Raw genomic sequence first — 22,234 nt, forward strand, 5'->3', positions numbered from 1 at the left:
AGAGGGAGGCCTTGGGACGCGGTGGGGGACAGGGAGGGAGGCCTTGGAACGCGCGTTGGGAAGGCGGACGGGGAGGTCTTGGGACGCGGTGGGGGAGGGGTCGGGACGGGCGCTTGTCGCTTGGGCCTCATGCGCCGCCCAGCCCCTCTAAAGGAGCCTGCCACCGTTCCCGCTACCCACTCCGCCTCCCAGTCCCCACTAAAAAAGAACTGTTAAGTTAGCTTGATTTAATCACCGCCCACTCCCGGGTCCCTGTTCCCCTTTAAGCGGGACCGGCGTGGCCTCGGAGTGGCAAGGAGCTAGGTTGCCATTGGCCAGTCTGTGTTGCGGGTCGGCGACACGATTGGCTGAAGCTCCGGGCCCGGGCAGCAAGGCCCCGCGGGATTGGGTCCGGGCTCCCAGGGCCCGCCTCCCGCACGGTCTACTCGACCCAGGGTCGCTGAGGGAAGGGCCGCGGGCTGCCGGGGCGGGCGGGCTGTGGGAAACATGGCGGCGGCGGACCTCGCCCAGATAGCCGATGTGGACATCGATCCCGACGGCGTCTTCAAGTACGTGCTAATCCGAGTTCACGCGGCGCCGCCCTCCGAGGCCCCGGCCGGGAAGAGCAAGGAGATCGTGCGGGGCTATAAGTGGGCCGAGTACCACGGTGAGGGCGGGGCCGGCCGGCGTTTTCGGGGCGGGGCTGAGGGCGTCTGGGGGCGGGGCTGAGGGCCCTGGGCGGGGAATGAGGCGGCGTCGAGAGAGGCGGTCCTGTACCCGGTCTGAGGGCAAGGGTCCTGGAGGGCGAGGGGCCGCCAAGGCGCGACCCGTGTCTCCTAGTCCCAGGACTCCTGCCCGGGTGCACGCCTTCCTCCTTTCATGGCGTCCCAGCCTGGAGGGGCCCCTCTCCTGGGGAAGGAGCTGCCCAGAGCCGGAGCTCCAGATCCCCCGGGCCTCCGGGGGCCGTGGCACGTGCTGAGCCGCCTTCCCTGTCCCAGCCGACATCTATGACAAGGTATCGGGCGAGATGCAGAAGAAGGGCTATAGCTGTGAGTGCCTGGGAGGCGGGCGCATCTCCCACCAGAGCCAGGACAAGAAGATCCACGTGTATGGCTACTCCATGGTGAGCCCCCGGCCCGCGGAGGGGGGCGGGGGGAGGGACCAGCTCTCACAAGCCCTCACTGCCCTGCGCTGAGGACACCTGCGGCACTGGGGGTTCTCTGGCTGTCTGGGCCGCAGACCCCTCCCGCCAGTGGCTTCCCCATCTCCCACGAGTAGTGGGAGGGAGGCCACTGCCTGCCCCTCAGCCACAGTGGGCCGCGTCCGGTTCCTCCACGAGTCCCTTCACCAGGCCACGGTGGAGACCCAGGGGCATTCACACAGCCTCTCTCGGCACCTAGGATAGGCTGCGCCCTGGGCTGGAGGGCCCAAGCGCAAGGACTGCTCACCTTGGCGGCCAGCTTACCCTGCCTGGGCGGTCAGGGAGGGCTGGCCATGTCCGGCTCCAGCGGGCCCCCTCCATAGCCACCTCCCGGGTGCTGCAGCCGATGGACGCCCAGAGCCAGGACGGGGCTGTGAGCGTCGGCCTCTGTCTTCAGGGTTACGGTCGTGCCCAGCACTCAGTCTCCACTGAGAAGATCAAAGCCGTGTACCCGGACTACGAGGTCACCTGGGCCGACGACGGTTACTGAGGCCTGCCCGAGCGGCCCACTATACCCCCTGGCGCTATGCACCCCGGGCCAGGCCTTGGAGACCAACAGCAGCCGGGCCCGAGCGCCCAGGTTTACCTCACCTGCAGGAATTAAAAACGTTATCACCCCTGCTCTTCCTCAGATGTGTGTGTGTCTTGATCTGTCTGCTTCCCGGTCACCCCTGGGGACCCCTGGCCGGAGGGTGTGGGTGACAGAGAGCTGGAGGCGGCCCTGGTAGCCGCAGGGCCCCTACTGGCTGTCCCTCACCTGGCTCCACATCTGGGGGCCCCGGGGGGGGGTGGCGTGCACACTCAGCCCTTTGTGCTCTGATAAGGGGGCCCCTGGGCTGCTGCCCCCATTTATGGCCTGATTGCTCCTCTCCACCCCTCCTGTGTCCAAGGACATCTGGGAGGAAACTCTTTGATGAGCCCTTGCGCAAGGAGTTAGCACCAGTCCCCCAGGGCCAGCTGACATCAGTGTCCCCTCGTGATCTGCCGTTTGAAGTCACGTGAAGTTTCCCAGACCCCTCGTAAGACCGGGTCCCATGGCACCCGCCCTGCAGCCACAGGCTCTGAGGGTTCAGGCTTGGAGCCGGGAGCCCCCCTGCAGGACCCCCTCCTCTCCTCCCAGTGCAGGGCTGAGGGGGGACGAGCTGCGGCAAGTGGATGTGTGGATGAGGGGACAGCCGAGCACAGCTGTCCCTGTGGCTCCCCGTGAACACGGGTGCCATCTTGGGGCAGGCCTTCCGTGAGCTCACGGTGGCCTCTCCAGGCTGTTGTGACCATATCTTAGTGATGAGGAGACAGGATCTGGTAAGACCGAGGTCACGTGGTAGTAAATGCCCTGTGCCCGGCAGCACCCAGCCACGCTAATCAGAACGGTTGTTGATGAATAAATGATCGTCCCTTACAAAGGAATGAGCGAACAGGCAGCCACAGACTGTGGTGGGGAAGGACGAAGTCCCTGGTCACTTGGGGCAGGGAGGCACGGAACGTGGGGCTGGGGGCACAGGTGGGGGGTGCGTGCTGGGCTCCTGCCCCAGCTCTGGGAGACAAAGCCCGAGTGGGTGCTTTCTCTGGTGGGGCCTCCGCCAGGCAGGGCTGGGACGGTGGGCCTGATGACTGAAGCCTGACCTTTGGTCAGAAGTATCCGGGCGGGTGGGAGCCTACCTGGGCCAGGGGCCCCTCTCCTGGACGCTTTTACAGTCGGACGTTCGTCCTCATCAACACAGGGCGGGGTCTGCTGACGGGCAGCGGGTACAGAAGGGGCCAGGTCCCCCCTCCAAGCAGAGCAGACTCAGCCTGCGGGGCCACAGGCAGATAACCGGGCGAAATCCCCGTGAGGCCGCCTGGAGTGCGCTGTCCCTCGGCCTCACTCCCCCAGCCCAACCATGCGTCTGCCCCTCCACCTCCTGCTGGTCCTGCTCCTGGGTAAGTGTCAGGTCTCCTCCCCAGGAGAGGGGCAAGGCCCTGGGTGGCCTTCGGGGGGTGCCCAGGACAAGCCTTTGGGGGCCTGGGGGTTGCCCCATCGGGGAAGGGGCACGAATTCTGCTTTACCTGGCCCCAGTGTCCACCCGGGTCCCAGGGCGAGAGGGCCCTGGAAGGAGCCTGAGGGGGCCGGGGGCATTTCCTTGTTGGGTTCCTGCTCCCTTCCTCGGGGGGCGTCCCATGTCGGGGACCGTTGGTCCCATGCTCACAACCCCCCCCCCCCCATCCTGACGTGCAGCCCGCCTCTCCTGGGCCAGATGTGTCCTGCCTGGCCCTGACCAGGACCCCCCAGCTGGCAGGACCCAGCCCCCTCCCTCCCTGACCTCTTGGCCTAGGCCTCAGAGCAGGTGAACAGTATCCTGGGCCGCCTGGGATTGGGGGGGGTCACCCCGCCCCAGGCCACCCGCCTGTCTCTCTCCTAGCAGCAGGGCCCCCAGGCCGGGCCTGGGTCCCCAACGACTGCAGGGCCCCCAGCGAGGCCGCATGCAATTTCGTGTGTGACTGCCCAGACTGCTCCGACGAGGCCCAGTGCGGTGAGCTGGGGCCCGGTGGGGCGGGCAGGGGGCGGGCAGGCCAGCCCTCTGCAGACAGCCCTGAGCCCCCCACTTTCCAGGTTACCACGGGGTCTCGCCCGCCCCGGGCGCCCCCTTCGCCTGTGACTTCGAGCGAGACTCCTGCGGCTGGCGGGACATCAGCACCTCAGGCTACAGGTGGCTGCGAGACCGGGCAGGAGCCACACTGGAGCCTCTGGGGCCGCGCTCAGACCACACTCTCGGCACAGACCTCGGTGAGGCCCTGGCGGGCGTCCGTGATGCCCCCTCCCCCCTTCACTTCCAGCCCCATTTCCTGACCTCTCTGCCGGCCAGGCTGGTACACGGCTGTTGGCACGCACCGCGGGAAAGAGGCGTCCACGGCAGCCCTGCGCTCCCCTGTCCTGCACGACGCCGCCCCCACCTGTGAGCTGAGGCTCTGGCACCACACGGCCACTGGAGGTGGGTGCCCAGAACTCCTCCACCAGGGTGGGGCACCCCGAGGGGAGGGACTGGGAAAGGACGGAGGGCCGCTGCAGAGACCGGGAAGGTACCTCAAGGGAGGGACAAGGGTCCTAGGGCAGGGCACAGCCAGCAGGCTGCGGGAAGCAGCGGGGCCCAAGCCGCCCCAGGACCCCCCGCCCCCCACTTACAGATGTGGCTGAGCTGCGGCTAGAGCTGACCCACAGGGCCGAGACGCTGACCCTGTGGCAGAGCTCTGGGCCCTGGGGCCCAGGCTGGCAGGAGCTGGTGGTGGCCACTGGCCGCATCCGGGGCGACTTCTGGGTGAGCTGGGGGTGGTCTGGATGTGGAGGGAGCAGGGAGGGTCTGAGCCCTGACTTAAGTCCTGAGAACCCCACTCTTTTCAGGTGACCTTCTCTGCCACCCGAAATGCCACCCACAGGGGCACCGTGGCCTTGGACGACGTGGTCTTCCGGGGCTGTGGGCTGCCCAGTAAGGCCCCCGTGCCGCGGACCCACACCTGGGGGGCAGTGGGTTAGCAGGACCCAGATGGCCTTGAGCCTCTCCCCCAGCTGCCCCGGCCCCCGGGGTCTTGGGGTCACGGTGACGGGCTGCCCCTCCCCCATGTCAGCCCCCCAGGCACGCTGCCCCCTGGGGTACCACCACTGTGGGAACATGGCCTGCGTGGAGCCCCACCAGCTGTGCGACGGAGAGGACAACTGTGGGGACGGCTCAGATGAGGACACGCCCACCTGCCGTGAGCTGGAGGGGCTGCTGGGGGTCACCAGGGAGCATGCTGGAGCGGGACAGGCGGGGTACGGGCCCTGCCGGCAGCCTGACCCTGCTTCCCCCACAGGCCGCCACGCGGCCACCGACTTCGAGACGGGCCTGGGCCCGTGGAACCACTCGGAGGGCTGGGCCCGGAACCACAGTGCCGGCCCCAGGCCGCCAGCCTGGCCGCGCCGGGACCACAGCCGCAATAGCGCGCAGGGTGAGGCCCACGGGGGACCGCCGGGGAGCACCCACCGGGGCCCCGCCCGGCCACCCCGGCCCACGTCTGGTGTCTCCCCAGGCTCCTTCCTGGTCTCCGTGGCCGAGCCCAGCGCCCCCGCTGTCCTCTCCAGCCCCGAGTTCCAAGCCTCAGGCCCCCACCACTGCTCGGTGAGGTGGGTGGGGGACACGGGGCCGCCCGACCTGGCTGCCCAGGCCCGGGGGTCTCCCTGACCTTCCTTGGCTTCTTCTCAGCTTATCTTCTACCACTACCTGCACGGGTCTGAGGGTGGCTGCCTCCAGCTGTTCCTGCAGATTCAGAGCCCAGGCTCCCCTCAGGGCCCCGTCCTGCTGCGCAGGCGCCACGGAGAGCTGGGGGCCGCCTGGGTCCGAGACCGGGTCGACATCCAGAGCGACCACCCCTTCCGGGTGAGGCCCGAGACGGCGGCGGCCAGGGGTGGGCGAGCGGGAGGTCCCAGAGGGCCCCCCGCCCCCCGGAAAGCTGGGCAGGGGAGATCAGGCCCCCCCCCCCCCCCAGGCTGTGTCAGCAGGAAGCTCTGGGAGCAGGCCCAGGGAAGGAGGGGTCGCTTTCAAGGCCTGCGTGGGGGTGGTGACAGGGGAGGGTATCCGGTGACGCGAGGCGAGGCCAGGCAGGGGGAGGGCTGGCGGAGCCGACCTGGGGATGACAGAAGGATGCGGGGCGGGGGGGGGGGGGGGGGGGGGGGGCACACCCTGAGTCCCCTGTGCCCTCAGATTCTGCTCACTGGGCACACAGGCCCAGGCGGTGTCGTGAGTTTGGATGACCTCATCCTGTCGGACCACTGCCAGCCAGTCCCAGGTGGGCCCGCTGAGCCCCTCCCTCTCCAGGAGAAGCACAACCCACCCCCCTGACCCCTGTTCTGTCCCCACAGAGGTGTCTGGATCACCTCCTGGGCTCTGGGCCGCAGCCCCCTGGCGCCAGCCGTCCAGCCTGCGGCCCCGGGACTTCTGTGAGCCGGGACATCTTTCCTGCGGGGACCGGTGCGTCCCCCCAGAGCAGCTCTGTGACTTCCAGCAACAGTGCGAGGGGGGCGAGGATGAGCAGGACTGTGGTGAGGGGCGGCCGGAGCTGGCGGGAGGCGGGGGGGGGGGGGCCCTCTCTTCCTCCAGACCCTCCCCGACCCTCCCTGCTACTGCCGTTCCAGGCACCACGGACTTTGAGCCCCTCACAGCGGGGGGCTGGGAGGATGCCAGCGTGGGGCGACTGCAGTGGGGGCGTCTCCTGGCCCAGGAGAGCCGGGGACCTGGCGCAGGCGCCCGCAGGACTGCTGCTGGTGAGGCCCAAGTCCCCCCATCTGCGAACTGCACCCCCAGAGGGGACCTTGCTGTGCCTCCTCTCACCAGGGAGTGTGCCTGCCTGGGGCAGCGGGGTGAGGGGGGCGGGGGGGCCCTGGCAGGAATTGGCTCTGAGAGGCCTTGCTTTTCCTCAGGGCACTTCCTGTCCCTGCAGAGGGCCTGGGGACAGCTGGCGGCAGAGGCCCGGGTCCTCACACCTCCCCTGGGTCCCTCGGGCCCCCGCTGTGAGCTCCACATGGCTTACTATTTCCAGAGTAACCCCCAAGGTACCCACCCCTCCCCCCCCACCACCACCCACCCCCTGCTGTCCCTCTGGCCCACCCCGCCCCGAGGCACCCTGCAGGAGGGTGGGGGAGGAGGGCTGGGCAGACCCACAGTGACCCCCTCGGCCAGGCTTCCTGGCCCTGGTCGTGGTGGAGGACAGCAACCGTGAGCTGGTGTGGCAGGCCCCGGGCAGCAGCCAGGGCTGGAGGATGGACAGAGTCCTTCTTGGGGCACGCCGCCGGCCTTTCCGCGTAAGGAGGGCAGCCTGGGGGGGGGGGGGGGGGGGGGGTCACAGAGCCAGCGCTGACTCGACAGCCCCCTCCCTTGTGCTCCTCACGAAGCTGGAGTTTGTCGGCCTGGTGGACTTGGACGGCCCTGGCCAGCAGGGCGCTGGAGTGGACGATGTGACCTTGAAGGACTGCAGCCCCGTGACAGCCACTGAGAAGGACTCAGGTCCTTCTGCCCGCTCCCAGCCCCTACCCAGGGGCCTCTCCCCCCCGCCCCCCGTCACCACCTCGAGGGACCCTGGGAGCCCCCACCCCAGAGAGCAATTCTCACACCCTCTAGGGACACAGGGCGGGTGTGGGGGTGCTCGGGGCGTGCTGACCCCACCGCGGCCCCGCCCTCAGAGGTCTCCTGTAACTTCGAGCGGGACACGTGCGGCTGGTACACCGGCCACCTCACAGATGCCCACTGGCGCCGGATCCAGAGCCACGGCCCCGGGTACGACCACACCACAGGCCGAGGTAGGGCAGGGGCACCCAAGCCCGGGGGGCGGCTCTCGGTCTGGGCCAAGCCCCTCCTGGAACCCGGGGTCTCTGCAGCTCAGCCCGGTGTCCCTGCCGCAGGCTACTTCTTGCTTCTGGACCCCACGGACCCCCCAGCCCGGGGCCCTGGTGCCCACCTGCTCACCCAGCCCCAGGTGCCCACAGCTCCTCAGGAGTGCCTCTCCTTCTGGTATCACCTCCACGGGCCCCAGATCGGTGAGCGACCCTGGTGCCGGGCAGGGCCTCCTGGGTCCGGGGCTTTGCAGGGGCGGAAGCCTTCAAGAGTCGGGCTCTGGTCCCCTCCTACCCCCACCCCCCTGTCTAGGGACACTGCGCCTGGTGCTGAGGCGGGAAGGAGAGGCAGACACGCTCCTGTGGTCACGGACCGGCACCCATGGCAACCACTGGCACGAGGCCTGGGCCACCCTCCACCACCAGCCGGGCTCTGGCACCAAGTACCAAGTGAGGCCCCGCGCCAGGGCGGTGGGGGACAGGGCCAGCCCACAGCCGCTCACCCCCTCTGCCCCCAGCTGCTGTTCGAGGGCTCCCGGGACGGCTACCACGGCACGATGGGCCTGGACGACGTGGCCCTGCGACCCGGGCCCTGCTGGGCCCCCAGGCGGTGCTCCTTTGAGGACTCAGCCTGTGGCTTCTCCAGCGGGGGCCAAGGCCTCTGGACGCGCCAGCCCAATGCCACGGGCCACACCGCCTGGGGCCCCCGCGCTGACCACACCACGGGGACGGCTCAAGGTTCGCATCGGGGGTGACGGAGGGGTGGGCAGAGGGGGCCATGTGGGGGCTGACGCTGGCGCCTCCCAGGGCACTACATGGTGGTGGACACGAGCCCCCGGGCCCTGCCCCCCGGCCACGTGGCCTCCCTAACCTCAGAGGAGCACCAGCCTCTGGCCCGGCCTGCCTGCCTGACCTTCTGGTACCACCTGAGCCTCAGAAACCCAGGTGAGGGGTCTGCAGCCCGGGGCCCCCGAGCGGCCCCCCCCCCCCCCCCCCCCGCTGCTGCTGACCTGGGCTGGTCACTCGGCATGGCAGGTGCCCTGCAGGTCCACGTGGGGGAGGCCGAGAGGCAGCAGGTGCTCAGCATCAGTGCCCACGGAGGGTCCGCCTGGCGCCTGGGGAGTGTGGACGTGCAGGCCGAGAGGGCCTGGAGGGTGAGTGCCGGGGGCAGGCGGCCTTTCGCTTCCGGGGCCCGCCCGGACCACGCACGAGGCTGCCCTGCCCTGTCCCTGCCCAGGTGGTGTTCGAGGCGGTAGCCGCCGGCGTGGAGCACTCCTATATCGCGCTGGACGACCTGCTCCTCCAGGACGGGCCCTGCCCTCGCCCAGGTGGGAGCCCCGCGGCCGGGCCCCGGGCCCCCTTGTGACCGATCCGCGGCTGGTACCAGCTCCAGTGCGGACCGGCAGATGCCTGGCCCGGCCCCCCGGCCCCCTGGCCCCAGCAGGACAGAGAGGGGAGGCAGCAGCGCTCACTGGCCGGGCTCCCCGGGGGCGTGGGGGCACCCCTGCTCACTGCCCAGGTCTCCCGCAGCTTCCTGTGACTTTGAGGCTGGCCTGTGTGGCTGGAGTCATCTGGCCTGGCCTGGCCTGGGAGGGTACAGCTGGGACTGGAGCAGTGGGGCCGCACCTTCCCGCTACCCCCAGCCCCTGGTGGATCACACTCTGGGCACAGAGACAGGTGCGTCCGAGGTGGGCAAGGGGCCCCGGGGCCACACACACACACCCCGGGGGGGCACGCACCCCACCCCGCCCCAGGCCAACCGGCCCAGCCCGTGGGGGCTCCCATCAGAATCAAGGGCCACGGCCAGTTAGCCAGGCACCCTGTCCCTCTCACCTCCAGGACACTTCGTGCTCTTCGAAACCCACATGCTGGGCCCGGGGGGCCAGGCAGCCTGGCTGCACAGCCAGCCTCTGCCCGCCACCGAGGCCTCCTGCCTCCGCTTCTGGTACCACATGGGCTTCCCGGAGCACTTCTGTGAGTGGGGCCGGGCAAGTAGCGATGGGTGCTGGAAGCAGCGAGGGCGGATGGGGGCAGCCCTGGCCCACCGGGCTGGGGACCTGAGCCGCCCCGGCCCCCTTCTTGCAGACAAGGGCCAGCTGCGGGTGCTCCTGAACAGCGCCCGGGGCCAGCTGGCCGTGTGGAGCATGGGCGGGCGCCTGCGGCACCAGTGGCTGCTGGGCCAGGTGGAGGTGGCCAGCGCAGAGGAGTTCCAGGTGAGGCCGGGCCGCCCGGAGCCTGGCGGTTGCGGAGGCCCCAGGCCCCGCCCTCCTCCTCCAGCCCGCGCAGCCAGCCCCCTCTCCCTCTGGTCAGATCGTGTTTGAAGCCACTCTAAGCGGCCAGCCAGCCGTGGGGCCCATCGCCCTGGACGACGTCGAGTATCTGGACGGACGGCACTGCCAGCTGCCTGCACCCGGCCGGGGTAAGCGCTGCCCAGGTCAGCCAGCCCCGCCCCAGATCCGGGACTCCGTCAGGCTTGGCAGCCTGTGGCTTGCACGGCTGCCCAAGGAGCCAGGAGAGCCACCGAGGCGGGACCTGCCCCGCCCCTCCCCCTGCCCACTGTCCCCTCCCTTTCTGGGCCGGGCCACCCCTGCCCTTGGTCCCTCAGGAGCCGAGTCGGCTCTCAGCCGGCCTCTGCACTCCACGCCCTCACTCCCAGACCCTGGAGGAGGTGCCCGGCGGGCCGGCGGCCGTGGCCAGCCTGCCCGTGGAGCCCACGCGGCCCACTGTCTCTTTGTGATGGAGGGGCGGCTCTAGCTTGAGGCTGTGACCCCCGCCAGGTCTGGAGCCTCGTGCTGGCACGACCTGCCAGGGTTTCAAGGATGGGCCGTCCCAAGCGCCACCTCAGGGGACAGGGCCGACAGGCAGGGCTTGAGTCCTCGGGCTCACACGGCCCTCGGACCACAGGGGACACGGTAGTGGCCACATCGGTGCCAGCCGCGGTCGGCGGTGCCCTCGTCGTCCTTGTCCTCCTCGTCCTGCTAGGACTGGCGGGACGACGCTGGCTGCAGAAGGGGGGCTGCCCGTCGCAGGGCGAGACAGCGGCTGTGGCCCCCGGCTTTGACAACATCGTCTTCAATGCGGTAGGAGCCCCTGGGTAGGGACAGGTGGGCAGGGCTGACTGGGGAGAAGCCCCCTGGTCCGCTCTCCCTGGCCAGGGCCGTCCACACGCGCAGCGGCCACCCAGCAGTCAGAGGCCCCTCTCCTTCCTCCTAGGACGGTGTCACCCTGCCGGCCTCGCTCACCGACAGCCAGTAGATGACGCAGAGAAGACTCTGGCTCCTCACAAGACGGTCGCCCCCCACCCCTTCCCCCAATCCCTGGCAGACAGAGCCCAAGGAACAACCCCTGCCCCTCCCCCAGGACGCACCGAGCCCCCACACGGTCACCCAGCACCGAGACTGCCACCCACGTGCCTGGGTACAGTCCTCACCCCAACAATAAACGCCCTGGCCCCCGAGGGCAGCCCCCACTTATTGGCTGAGGTCTGTGCACCCTGCTCTGTCAGCGGGAAGGTGGGCTCTTGGGGATCCCCAGAACTGACCCAACCTGCCTGAAAGGATGTGCTTGGGGGCACCTCCCACAGGTCTCAGTGACTCAGCTGACAGGTAACAGGCAGGCCACACGGGACGGGGCCGAGGGCTAGAGGCACCAGAGGCAGATACAGCGGGACCCTGAGAAGCCCCTGTCCCTGGCCGGGAAGGCACCCCAGCACCCAGGCTATCCAGCCCAGCCTGTGGGAATCTGACCCAGGCCCTGCCCAGCCCCTGCCTCGCTGGGTGATTCTTTTTCTTTCTTTTTTTTTTTTTAATGTTTATTTACTTTTGAGAGAGAGAGAGACAGAACACAAGTGGGAGAGGAGCAGAGAGAGAGGGAGACACAGAATCCGAAGCAGGCTCCAGGCTCTGAGCTGTCAGCCCAGAGCCCAACGTGGGGCTCGAACCCACGAACCGTGAGATCATGACCTGAGCCGAAGTTGGACGCTTAACCGACTGAGCCACCCAGGTGCCCCTCGCTGGGTGATTCTAATTCAGGACAGGGAGAAACCCCGGACACAGACTGACCAGCAAACGCTGAAGTAGCTGTCAGGGACATAAAGCTGGTCTGGTGAGGAAACGCCCTGCTTTGTCCGTGATTCCACATAAAGGTCCCACGTCCACTGTCCCATGGTAAAGGGTCCGTGCCGTAAGTGTCCCCGAGCTCACCATCCCGTGGGCAAATCCAGTGGTCCCCGGAATGATGTGTCTCAGAGGTCACTCGGTGCCCTGGGGATGCTGCTGAGGTCACTGGAAGGCAAACCCAAGGCTCCCACCCTCCTGACCTCACGGGGTCCAAGGATGAAGGCAACCCCCCTCTCTCGGAGGTGTCAAGGCCCCTGGTGTGCCTGCATTCCCTCCTTGCCTAGTAAAACGGAGCCGAATCTTCCTAACCCAGGGAGGGTCCCCGGCTCTGCTCTTCCACAAGGGAAATTTTTTTAAAAAATCACTTATTCATTAAGTAAGCTCCAACCAAACCCAACGTGGGGCCTGAACCCACGACCCCTGAGACCAAGAGCCTCACGCTCTGGGGCACCTGGGTGGCTCAGTCGGTTAAGCATCCAACTCTTGGTTTCTGCTCGGGTCACGATCTGCCATGGCCTCATGAGTTCAAGCTCTGGGTCAGGCTCTGTGCTGACAGCGTGGAGCCTCCTTGGGATCCTCCCTTCCCCCTTCATTCTCTCTCAAAATTAATAAATAAACTTTAAAAAAAAATCACACGCTCCACCGACCGAGCCAGCCAGGCACCCCCACAGGAAGTTTTGACACGGCCCTGCCTGGGCCTGGAAGGTCCCACTGGGCACAGCCATCCCGGGGAAGGGGAGACAGCCACACCTGCACAGCCAAGTGCCCCCTCCTGCCTGGGGTGAGACCACGTTGCCATCCAGCCCACTGGAGACTCCACGCCAGGGGAGGGCACGGGTCCGGGATCAAGGGGCTGACTGAAGCCTGTGGCCTATCCCAGCAGACGGTGACGAGGAAGCGGCACCACAGAGGGTGACCTTCAGGGTCCCTCAAGTACTCCCCAGGGCATGTCAGGAGAACCCTTTCTTCCCTACATCATGGGCCAGAGACACACGCGGGGACCCGGCAGATCAGACCGGACACCAGCAGGAAGGGCAACACGTTTATTAGCTTCTCTAAAAGCCGACTGGAGAAGACATCTTCTCTTCTGGGTCAGGCCACCCCACCCCACAGCCCCGCCAGCGTGAGGTGGTCCCGCTCAGAGCTCCCCGGGGAGCCGCCCCAAGGCTGGGCAGACACCAGGGATGGGAAGGAAAAAAAATCAGGAGAAGCAATACTTTGCAAGGTTTTGTTTGACAGCAGGGTAGAGGGGGTTCCCGGGCAGGGCTGACGCCCCGCGTTCCGCTCGGCCACGTGAAGAGACCACGCTGGCACCGGTGGTCAAGGGGAACCAGCCAGGCGAGATCAGCCGGAACGCACTGATTTCGAGGCTTTGTGTTCATTTCGCCCTGGGCCCCTTCTCAATCGGCTTCCCGATATCCTTCCCCCGGAGCTTCAGGCCTGAAAGAGCCATTGGCCCGCTCACCGCCACGGCGCCCCGTCTGGGACCCAAGAGGCGGGGCGGCGCCACAGCGTCCCCACCCATCCGCCCTGACACGGCAGCATTGCCCGCACGACCTTCTCCATGGGAAGGAGGGAAGGAGGGAAGGAGGGAAGGAGGGAAGGAGGGAAGGAGGCGGGAGAGAGCAGGGAGGCAGAGGATCACCAGCAGTCCTGGCTGGGCTTAGCCCCCCACGTGCACCTGCCAGCCCCCCAGCGGACCTGGCCGACGCCCCTCCCAGAACCAGAACTGGGACTCCAGCGCTCTGGGAGCTCCCCGTGCTGGGGGCCATGCTGACACCAGAGAGGAAGTCAATGCCCATGGCGGCAGGGGAGGGGGGGACACAAGTGCCTGAACAGGAGGGCCACTGGGCCCTCTGTCCACAGGCCCAGAGGGCGCTGGCCAGCAGCAGAGGGAGGGGTAGACAGGACGTGAAAGGTGAAAGCAGGGGAGGGCGCCCAAGACGGTGCCCTCATGAGCTTCTTAGGGGTCCGGAGAATTCCACGGCCTCAGGGGCCATCCTGTGCTCAGCACCTGCTGAGGGCACCCGGTCAGAGGGCAGCAGCGGAGACCCAATGAGGGACCTGAAGACACTCACCGATAGCTCTCTCGATCTTGCCCAGAACCTGGTTATTAGGAATGGCCCGTCCGCTTTCATAGTCCGCGATGACCTGTGGCTTTTCGTTGATTTTCTAAAGAAACGTATCACACGCACAGCGGTTCGGTAAGAAGAGGCCACGAAGCCAGCACACAGCCAAGGGAGTCGCCACAAGCACCACCTTCCAGGCAGCACGCGGCCGAGGGCCTTGCTGAGCAGCTGGGGCTACACGCGCTGGAAGCCACCTCATGCTGGAAAGGAACTTACGTCCGCCCTGACCCGGCTTCCAGAGAGAATCCCAGGGCCGAGGGCAAACAAGGCCTTGAGTCCCGGCCCCCCCCGCCAAGCCTGGGAGGACGACCCTGCCGCGCTCACCGTGGCCAAGTCCTTCTGAGTCAGCCCCTTGCTCTGCCGGCCTTGCTGGATCACCTTGCCCACCTCCAGGGTCACCCGGTCGTGGTGCAGCTCCTCAGTCTCCCGGTCCAGCTTGGCCGTGTTCTTGGTGATCGAATGCTGTTTGTTCTGGCCGGCGGCCCCTGGACCAGCACGCGACAAAAACAGAGGACAGGGTTTGCGACAAACCCAAAATAAAGCCGTTTCAAGACGGGAACCAGGCATGACAAGCGACCTGTGCCAGGGAGACACGGGAAGCCAGGTATCCCAACACGGGGAAGCCACAGGCACAAGAGCATGGGGTCCAGAATTTGGTCCCCACTACAGGAAGTGAGCACAGCTGCTCAGCTCAGACCCCAGGCGTCCCCCAGCCCCGCAGCGGCCCCAGCACCCCTGGGGGCAGCACAGGCGAGGCGGGCGCCTGTCACAGAGGTGCCCTGACAGCGCACCCTCGTTTTGTGAGGAAGCACAAGTACTCACACTTCTTGGAAGTCTCCACATCTTCTCCCCGTCTCTGAGCTGCTAGGATAGCCTAGAACGTTCACAAAAGGGTTCTGGTCAAAATCGGCCTTGGCAGGGTCTGGCAAACACCAGCTGAGGCCGCTGTTAGCCGGACAACACGCGTGCCCACGGCAGGCGCCTCTGGAGCCCGGGGAAGCCCGGCTCGGAGCTCCCGGCCCCAGGCACTGCTGCCTCCCTCTGCTCTCAGGCACGAGGTACCCCCGCGCCCGCCACCCCCACCCCTCGCTTCCTCACTGCGGACGAGCACAGGCTGACGGGTTCCTCTGAGAAATCCGTGCTCACGGCGGACCTACTCCTCCACTAGGCTCTCCTGCAAAACCAGGAAGGAAGGTCAAGCGCTGGCCGGGTGCAACCTTCCTCCGTGGACCTGACTCCTGAGAGGAGAGCCCAGCCCCCAGACATCACCAACGAGAGCAATACCCTTCTGTCTACGTTTGCCAAAAATTAACGCAACGGATTTCTTGACAATTCTGATGCTTCGGAGAAGTGACCGGGGCCCTTCTGAGTGTGACACGTTCAGAGACGCTGTCTAGACATGTTCGGGTGACTCCTAGCTTATGGCTATGAAATTTCCTCTGGGAAAAAAAAAAAAGGAATAGCGAATTTGGTTTTGACCATGCAAATGATAAGGTCGGGGCAGGTCAGCGACTGCCAGGTGCTAGGGCTGCACCCAGTCCCGGCCCAGACCGGGCCCCAGGGCACAGGCCCCAGGCCCCGCAGAGGTGGTCACTGAAGCTCACAGGTGAATTCTGCATAGATTAGCCACGCTAGAGACCAGTTACCAAGTACCTCCCAGGGCGTGTCATCTACACTTGAAAGACCCAGAAGCACTGGGTCTCTAGGCCACCTCAGCCCAGTCACAGGGACCCCCGATGGCCTGAAACGGGCCTCCGCGATGCTCCACAGGCAGCGTCAGGCTGCCCAGGCATCTGCGGGAGAGACCCTGGGGGCGTCCGTACCGCCTCCGCCCCCTATCTGCACCGCGGTCCCCAATCCCCGCCCCCAGGTCCACCTCTTCGACCTCACCTGGTCCCCCATCCCCCCCATCCCGGCTGTCAGAGGCCGCAAGTCCACCCTGTCCCTGTCCCTATTTACAGCCTCGCCCCCGGACCTGTGTCCCTGGCTCCAAAGACTGCTGGGCCCTTCCGCACCCACCCCAGCGCAGCCGGTCCACGCCCCCACCATCTCCCTCACCCCTCCGTCCTCCCACCACGCCGACCTGTCGTCCCATACCCTGCGGCCGGGCCCTGGCCCTTGCCCGCACCCCGCCTCTGTCGTAACTGTCCGAGCCCGGCCATTTTCCTCACGCCGGTCTCCCGTCTCCTAGCCCCGGCGCCATCCCCTCACGCAGGCCCCTTGCTGATCCGCCGCCCCCCTGGCCCACCCAGCCCCGGTCCCCACCCTGCCCCTAGTCCCCGTCCCCACCGGGTCCCCCATCCCCGGGCTCCCCGCCCCGCGGCCGCCCCGCCCGCGCGGCCGCCCCTGAGTCCCGAGGCCCACACGGCGCCGCACCTGCTTGGACTTGGCCTGGGCAGCCGTGGGGCCCTTCTTGCGCAGCACCGTCACCGTGTCCCAGTCGCTCTCGGCCATGGCGGGCAGGCAGGTCCGGCGGTCCGTCCGGCGGCTCCGCGGCAGCTGCTCGAGACCCGGCGACGCGACGTCCCCTCGTCGCTCGGCCGCTTCCGGCGCCCGCCGCCGGCCCGCCCCCGCCTCCCCATTGGCGGGCGGCTCGGGGGGCGGGCACTTCCCTCTTCTCAAGGCCAATCCGCGCCCGGCTCGTCCGAGGGATCGGCGGGCGGCGCGCGACGTGGGGAGGGAGGCGTCGGGGCCGTGCGCGGCCCGGGCGCGGAGGGTGCTCTGACGGCGCCCTGGGCTAGGCCCGGGGACGCTGGCGGCAGGGCGAGGGGACGCGCGGTGGGGACAGCGGATCCCCGCTGGGGGGAAAGTGGGGAGGGGCGACTCGGGGAGGAGAGGGGGCACCGGTGTGCGGGGGAGACCAGGGCCCCTAGGAGGCGGAGGGGTGCGGTGGGGCGATGCGCAGGAAGAGCAGAGGTGCGGTGGGGGCGAGGGCGCCAACAGGAGGGATGGCGTGAGTGGGGAGGGTGCCGGGGCGCGCCGAGAGGACAGGACCGCGGAGCCCCGACCCCAGTGGGGGACTGGCGGCCCCGCAGGCGCTCGGTGGGCCCACACCTAGCTCTCGGGTCCACCTTTGGGCACGGGGAGGGACCACCCCCTTCCCGGTCACGTGCGCGGTGGGGATGCGGAAAACTGGATGCCAAGGGACACGTTGCCTCCTCAGCTTTTCTGTATTTGAGCTCAGTTTCTGTTTCGTGCTTTTTATTTCGTCACCCTGCACGCAGTTTGAAGTTCAGTTTCCCTGGAGTTGCGGTCACGTGTTGCAAAGATGTTGGGGACGAGGGTGGATCCGGGTTTGGTGGGGCCTAAAGCATATGCAATTTGGGGTGGGTCTCTCCTTAAAAAAAAAAAAAGTAAAATGATAAAAATAAGCTTAGTTACAAAAGTTAATATTCTTGTATAACGTGTATATTTTGTATAATGTTAAAAATGGATGCTTTGGGGCGCCTGGGTGGCTCAGTCGGTTAAGCGTCCGACTTCGGCTCAGGTCTCGATCTTGCGGTCCGCGAGTTCGAGCCCCGCGTCGGGCTCTGGGCTGATGGCCCAGAGCCTGGAGCCTGCTTCCGATTCTGTGTCTCCCTCTCTCTCTGCTCCTCCCCACTTCGTGCTCTGTCTCTCTCTGTCTCAAAAATAAATAAACGTTAAAAAAAATTTTTTTTTAAATAAAAAATAAAAAAAAATGGATGCTTTATTTTACAGTAATTACCAGCTTACAGATAACTTACATAATGAGAAGTCAATACGTTTTCAAAAGCCGACAAACTCCTCAAGCATCACAAAGTTTGGAAAAATAACATTTGTACGAAGTATCAAATGCATCTCTTTACTGCTTTTGCTTACATTTTTGGCTGTATTCTCTTGGCCACCTCATGACTTTGCAGAATGGTTTTATGAAAACAGCAGAAAGACTCCTCAGACATTTCCCTAGGCCGTTTGACAGAATTTGTATCTCATCTTCGGTATTGACATTGGTTTGGGTAACACTTGGGGCTTTGCATAGATGCGCTCACCCTTGGTGGCATTGCTATGGCTCCCTGCTCCACAGACGGGAATTCTGACCCATGCAGTCCCCGTCTAAAAGAAAAAAGATACACAGTACATAACATTGTGTATACTGTGTTACGGAATACATTTATCGGAGACGATAAACGTATCGGGCGCGCGCCCCGGCACCTTCCCCGCTCACGCCCTTTATCCAGATGTTGGGGAGAACCAAGTCCTCCGCTCCCAATTTGCAGACTCACTTCTGGTTCAGAGCCCAAATCTTGTTTTCTTCCTCACTTCCCCGTGCCTAGACTGTGGGGGTGGGCAATTCGCAGCCATAGAAGACGTGCCCACCCAGGGAAGGCAGGCAAAACAACATCATAAAAATCTCCCAGAAACCCCAACTAAACGCATGCCAACTCGAGATCGCCATAGTGGGGTCCCAAAAATGCCGTGGTCTCCCCAGCGGGCCCCGGAAAGAGTGTGGTGAAGGAACAGCCTACCTGGAAAGAGGCAGCGGCCTTAACCGATCGTTAACATGAGGTCCGCGGATCTCGCCAACATTTGACCACGTGAACCCACTACAGGGCCCTCGAGAGTCGTGGCTGGGATCCCGGCAAGAGAAGTCGCATCAGCCCCGCGGCGTTGCGACTGCCCTGGGTGGCTCAGGCCCAGAGAACGGCTATCCGGACCTAGACGTCCTCTGTCCGCGCGGGCATCTGCCGGTATCCGCACAGCCCCATCTAGCCTTTGGTCAGGAGTCCAGGCCCGAAGCCACAAAGACTTCCGGTGCCCCTGTCCTTGTGGCGTGCTCTCCTACAAGGACACGGGTGGTGCAGGCGTCTGTGCCTCCTCCCACTCACCGGCGCACACCCCCTCCTGGCTCTGGGTGCTTCCAGTTGACTCAGGGTCCAGGGAAGGGTAGCCTTGGGGACGGAGCTGGAGCGGGTGTCACACAGCCAGCTTTGGGAGGCCTGGTAAGCAGTGCGGAGCTTTCCGGCGGCGTCCTGCCAGTAGTGTTGGCGAATCGTCTGCCTGCAGTGTTGAAGGTAAGCTGTCTATCAGCGTCAGCCCTTTATCCTCAGACAGAGAGGAGAGAAAAAATTATAAAGCCTTCTGGAAAACAAAAGCCCCAGCTGTTTCTATATTTCTAAGATAAAGATCGATTTAAATATTGTATTCCCAGTAAAAGATTAGCGTTAAACCTTATCAACTGAAAACTCTCTAGTAAAATCTAGTAAACGCGAGAGTCTTCGTGAACGAGGGATTATTCACAATGACAATAGACGGACTTTAAGGTGTTCCCGTGATTCCGCCTCCCGGTAGTCCAGCCTTTGTGTGATTCGCCACTCTAATTTTTTTTTTTTTTTATTGTGGTAAAGTACCCTTAACACAAAATTACCGTCTTCGCTATTTTTAAGCATACCGTCCGCTAGTATTAAATACATTTGTAATGCCATGACACCATCACAAGCATGCATCCTCATAACTTCATTTTGTAGAATTGAAACCGTGTCCCCCTTAAACGCTGACTTCCATTCCGCATGCCCCCCCTTGGCATGCCCCCCCCATTCCACTTTCTACGATTTCGCCTCCTCTAGGGACATCATATGAGTGGAATCCTGCAATATTTGTCCTTCTGTGACTGGCTCTCAGCAGTGTCCTCAAGGCTCACTCATCGCACAGCGTGTGTCCGAAGTTCCTTCCTTTTTAAGGTTGAATGCTATGCCGTCGTGTGCCGGTACCAAAATTGGCCATTCAGCCAGCCAGCCAGCCACCTGCGGACATGGGTTGCTTCCGCCATTGGCCGTTATGAACGACGTCATGGGTAATCCTGCTGTGAACACAGACGTACGCGTAGCTTTCTGTCACCCTGCTTTCAATCCTTTAGACATAAGGAAGTGGAATTGTTGGGTCGTATGGTATTTCTGTCTTCGAGTCCCACCGTGTTCGGACTTCCCTTGCTTCCAAATGAGAAGTCAGCGGTGGGTGCCGTCGTTGGTAGCATCGTCCTCCGCAAGTCATGTGACATGGTCTCCACTTTCAAGATTTTTCTCTTGATTTTTGGATTTTCCTTTCAAGTGCCCAGGTACACATTTGGTTTTTTATTTGGGGGAGAGACAAGAGTGTGCACGCCCAAGGCAGTGGGGGAGGGGCAGAGAGAGAGGAGGGAGACAGGATCCCAAGCAGGCTCTGCGCTGACAGCTTCAAGCTTGACACGGGGCTCGAACTTGTGAACCGAGAGATCATGACCTGAGCCAAAGTCGGAGGCCTAGCCGGCTGAGCCCCCCAGGCACCTCACTTTTGTTTTTATTTATCCTACTCGGGTTTCCTGAGCTTCTTGGATACATACGTTAATGTTGTTCATCACATTGGGATGATTTGGGGGCACCTGGGTGGCTCAGTCGGTTAAGCGTCCGACTTAGCTCAGGTCATGATCTCACGGTTTGTGAGTTGGAGCCCCGCGTCGGGCTCTGTGCTGACAAGCTCGGAGCCTGGAGCTGCTTCGGATTCTGCGTCTCCCTCTCTCGCTGCCCCTCCCCCACTTGCACTCCGTCTCTGTCTCTCAAAAATGAATAAGTATTAAAAAAAAAAGGGACGATTTTTACTAGTGTTTAGATATTTTAATTTTTCTGTCCCACTCTTTGTCTTGTCTTTTCTCCGGGATGTGATCCTGCTAGTTCTGTCTGTCCCACCGTTCTTTTTTCAATCTTTATTTGCTCTGCTCTTCAGATTGGATAATATCTCCGGCTATTTTCAGGGGCCCTCGGCCTACTTTCTGCTTCTCTGATATGGTATTTAGCCCAGAGAAATTTTCCCTCCAGCTGCTATATCCAGGCTGTCTCCACTGTAGGTGTCACAGGAGGTGACATCTGGGCTTCGCCTCCAGGGCACAAGGTGTCGTGGGTCTGACAGTTCCAGACGGACGCCGGCAAAGAAGAGGCCTCTTCGAGATTTGAACACGAATGACCCGCTGAGTTTGCCTTTGGCAAAGATCGCTGTGCCCACAGTGTGGACAGCGGGGGCGTGTACGCGGGGCTGGGGCAGTGTCCAGGGGAGTGTGGGCAGTGCTTTGGACTGGCCAGGGCCTAAGGAGTGGCCAGGTGCCTGGAAGGGGCGGAACGCCCTATGGAAGCCAATGACGTCGGGTTGGATCCACACACCAACGGGCCTCTTGCTGATTGTTAACTTAAAAGTGACTGGTTGGGGCGCCTGGGTGGCTCCGTCGGTTGGGTGACCGACTTCGGCTCAGGTCATGATCTCGCGGTTTGTGAGTTCGAGCCCCGCGACGGGCTCTGTGCTGACGGCTCGGAGCCTGGAGCCTGCTTCGGCTTCTGTGTCTCCTCCTCTCTCTACCCCTCTCCTGCTCACGTTCTGTGTCTCTCTCAGTAGTAAATAAACGTTTAAAAAATTAAAAAAATAATAAAAGTTACTGGTTATTTCCTTTGTCAGCATTTCGATGAATATTGTTAATAGCAGATCCCTATAATACACTATGATTGTATTTCCTTTCCCATATAACTTTTTCCTATATTGATGGTTGTTTCTAATTTTCTGGTCAGTCATATGTTTTGTTTTGTTTTGTTTTGTTTTGTTTTGTGTTTTTCTTCTCTTTGTGTCCCCCTTCCTGTCTGTGAGAGCTGTCATCTCTCAAGGGGGCCCACCCGTCCGGTGACTGGTCATCTTTGTGCTTCCCAGGCCTCGTCCTCTGCCGCCCACTCCCCCCAGCCCACTGCGGGACCCAGATCAGCCCGGACCTGCCCTTCAGAGCTTCCCTGAGCCCGGCTCTCTGAGGAGCTTTCCTCTCCTGGAGCCGCTGCTGGCCTCTTCTTGGCCAGGTGTCGGTGGCTTCCTGACCTTGGTGGACACGCTCCAGTAGCTTCCAGACCAAGAGTACGTGGGAGGCACATGTTTTGAGACACAGCACGTTTGAAAGTGTCTTCATTACATGAATTATAGATTGGAATGTGTTTTGTCTTGGATTTCAAAAGCGTGTTCCCTTGTCTTCTAGTGTCCACCTTTCTGTTGAGATGTCCCATGCTTTCCCGGCTGTCAGTCATTTCTGAATGATCTGCTTTGTGTGGGTGCATCCTCTCTCGCTCTCGCTCTCCTCTCTGAAAGTTTGCAGAATCTTTTATCCTCCCTCCTTTTCCTGCAATTTCATGATGTGGCTTTCTTTTTTTTCCCATTTTTTTCAATGTTTATTTTTGAGACACACACACACACACACACACACACACACAGAGCACAAGCAGGGAAGAGGTAGAGAGAGAGGGAGACACAGAATCTGAAGCAGGCTCCAGGCTCTGAGTTGTCAGCGCAGAGCCCGACACGGGGCTCGAACTCAGAAATCACAAGATCATGACCTGAGCGGAAGTCGGAGGCTTAACCGACTGAGCCCCCCAGGTGCCCTCTTGTGCTATTTCTTTCATAACTTCTTCCTCTCGATTGTCTGTTTCCACTCTCTGAAACCACTGTTACTAAG

At 63.5% G+C, this 22,234-nt stretch overlaps 3 protein-coding genes across 3 annotated transcripts; 2 read left to right on the forward strand and 1 right to left on the reverse strand.

Annotated features, from left to right (window-relative positions):
• Positions 1 to 308: 308 nt before the first annotated feature.
• PHPT1 (phosphohistidine phosphatase 1) lies at positions 309 to 1,811 on the forward strand. Its single transcript, XM_049631817.1, has 3 exons — positions 309 to 646; positions 978 to 1,102; positions 1,578 to 1,811. Exons 1-3 carry the CDS (start codon positions 487 to 489, stop codon positions 1,668 to 1,670), a joined length of 378 nt encoding a protein of 125 aa, XP_049487774.1. The 5' UTR covers positions 309 to 486; the 3' UTR covers positions 1,671 to 1,811.
• A 1,249-nt stretch (positions 1,812 to 3,060) lies between these two features.
• On the forward strand, positions 3,061 to 11,062 carry MAMDC4 (MAM domain containing 4). Its single transcript, XM_049633202.1, has 29 exons — positions 3,061 to 3,100; positions 3,580 to 3,690; positions 3,771 to 3,944; positions 4,012 to 4,149; positions 4,343 to 4,473; positions 4,557 to 4,641; positions 4,781 to 4,906; positions 5,006 to 5,140; positions 5,222 to 5,310; positions 5,395 to 5,568; positions 5,893 to 5,977; positions 6,051 to 6,230; positions 6,324 to 6,452; positions 6,609 to 6,740; positions 6,868 to 6,989; positions 7,080 to 7,191; positions 7,368 to 7,484; positions 7,587 to 7,721; positions 7,831 to 7,967; positions 8,036 to 8,255; positions 8,325 to 8,462; positions 8,553 to 8,671; positions 8,755 to 8,845; positions 9,048 to 9,194; positions 9,357 to 9,491; positions 9,603 to 9,730; positions 9,828 to 9,936; positions 10,422 to 10,597; positions 10,731 to 11,062. The coding sequence occupies exons 1-29, from the start codon at positions 3,061 to 3,063 to the stop codon at positions 10,770 to 10,772; spliced, it is 3,657 nt and encodes a 1,218-aa protein (XP_049489159.1). The 3' UTR covers positions 10,773 to 11,062.
• A 1,602-nt stretch (positions 11,063 to 12,664) lies between these two features.
• Positions 12,665 to 16,323, reverse strand: EDF1 (endothelial differentiation related factor 1). Its single transcript, XM_049631850.1, has 5 exons — positions 16,141 to 16,323; positions 14,587 to 14,638; positions 14,089 to 14,249; positions 13,714 to 13,807; positions 12,665 to 13,075 (listed from the first exon to the last, which is right to left on the reverse strand). The coding sequence occupies exons 1-5, from the start codon at positions 16,216 to 16,218 to the stop codon at positions 13,014 to 13,016; spliced, it is 447 nt and encodes a 148-aa protein (XP_049487807.1). The 5' UTR covers positions 16,219 to 16,323; the 3' UTR covers positions 12,665 to 13,013.
• Positions 16,324 to 22,234: the final 5,911 nt, after the last annotated feature.

The sequence above is a fragment of the Panthera uncia genome, chromosome D4 (genome assembly GCF_023721935.1).
Source record: "Panthera uncia isolate 11264 chromosome D4, Puncia_PCG_1.0, whole genome shotgun sequence".
NCBI classification, from domain to species: domain Eukaryota; kingdom Metazoa; phylum Chordata; class Mammalia; order Carnivora; family Felidae; genus Panthera; species Panthera uncia.

Excerpts from the sequence above, each read along its gene's own strand:
- PHPT1 (XM_049631817.1), top strand. The coding sequence starts at position 487 with ATGGCGGCGGCGGACCTCGCCCAGATAGCCGATGTGGACATCGATCCC. Across the intron at positions 647-977 it reads TAAGTGGGCCGAGTACCACG|CCGACATCTATGACAAGGTA; the intron begins GTGAGGGCGGGG and ends TCCCTGTCCCAG. Across the intron at positions 1,103-1,577 it reads ACGTGTATGGCTACTCCATG|GGTTACGGTCGTGCCCAGCA; the intron begins GTGAGCCCCCGG and ends CTCTGTCTTCAG.
- MAMDC4 (XM_049633202.1), top strand. The coding sequence starts at position 3,061 with ATGCGTCTGCCCCTCCACCTCCTGCTGGTCCTGCTCCTGG. Across the intron at positions 4,150-4,342 it reads GCACCACACGGCCACTGGAG|ATGTGGCTGAGCTGCGGCTA; the intron begins GTGGGTGCCCAG and ends CCCCACTTACAG. Across the intron at positions 8,672-8,754 it reads AGGCCGAGAGGGCCTGGAGG|GTGGTGTTCGAGGCGGTAGC; the intron begins GTGAGTGCCGGG and ends GTCCCTGCCCAG.
- EDF1 (XM_049631850.1), bottom strand. The coding sequence starts at position 16,218 with ATGGCCGAGAGCGACTGGGACACGGTGACGGTGCTGCGCAAGAAGGGC. Across the intron at positions 14,639-16,140 it reads CCCAGGCCAAGTCCAAGCAG|GCTATCCTAGCAGCTCAGAG; the intron begins GTGCGGCGCCGT and ends TGAACGTTCTAG. Across the intron at positions 14,250-14,586 it reads TGTGGAGACTTCCAAGAAGT|GGGCCGCCGGCCAGAACAAA; the intron begins GTGAGTACTTGT and ends GTGCTGGTCCAG.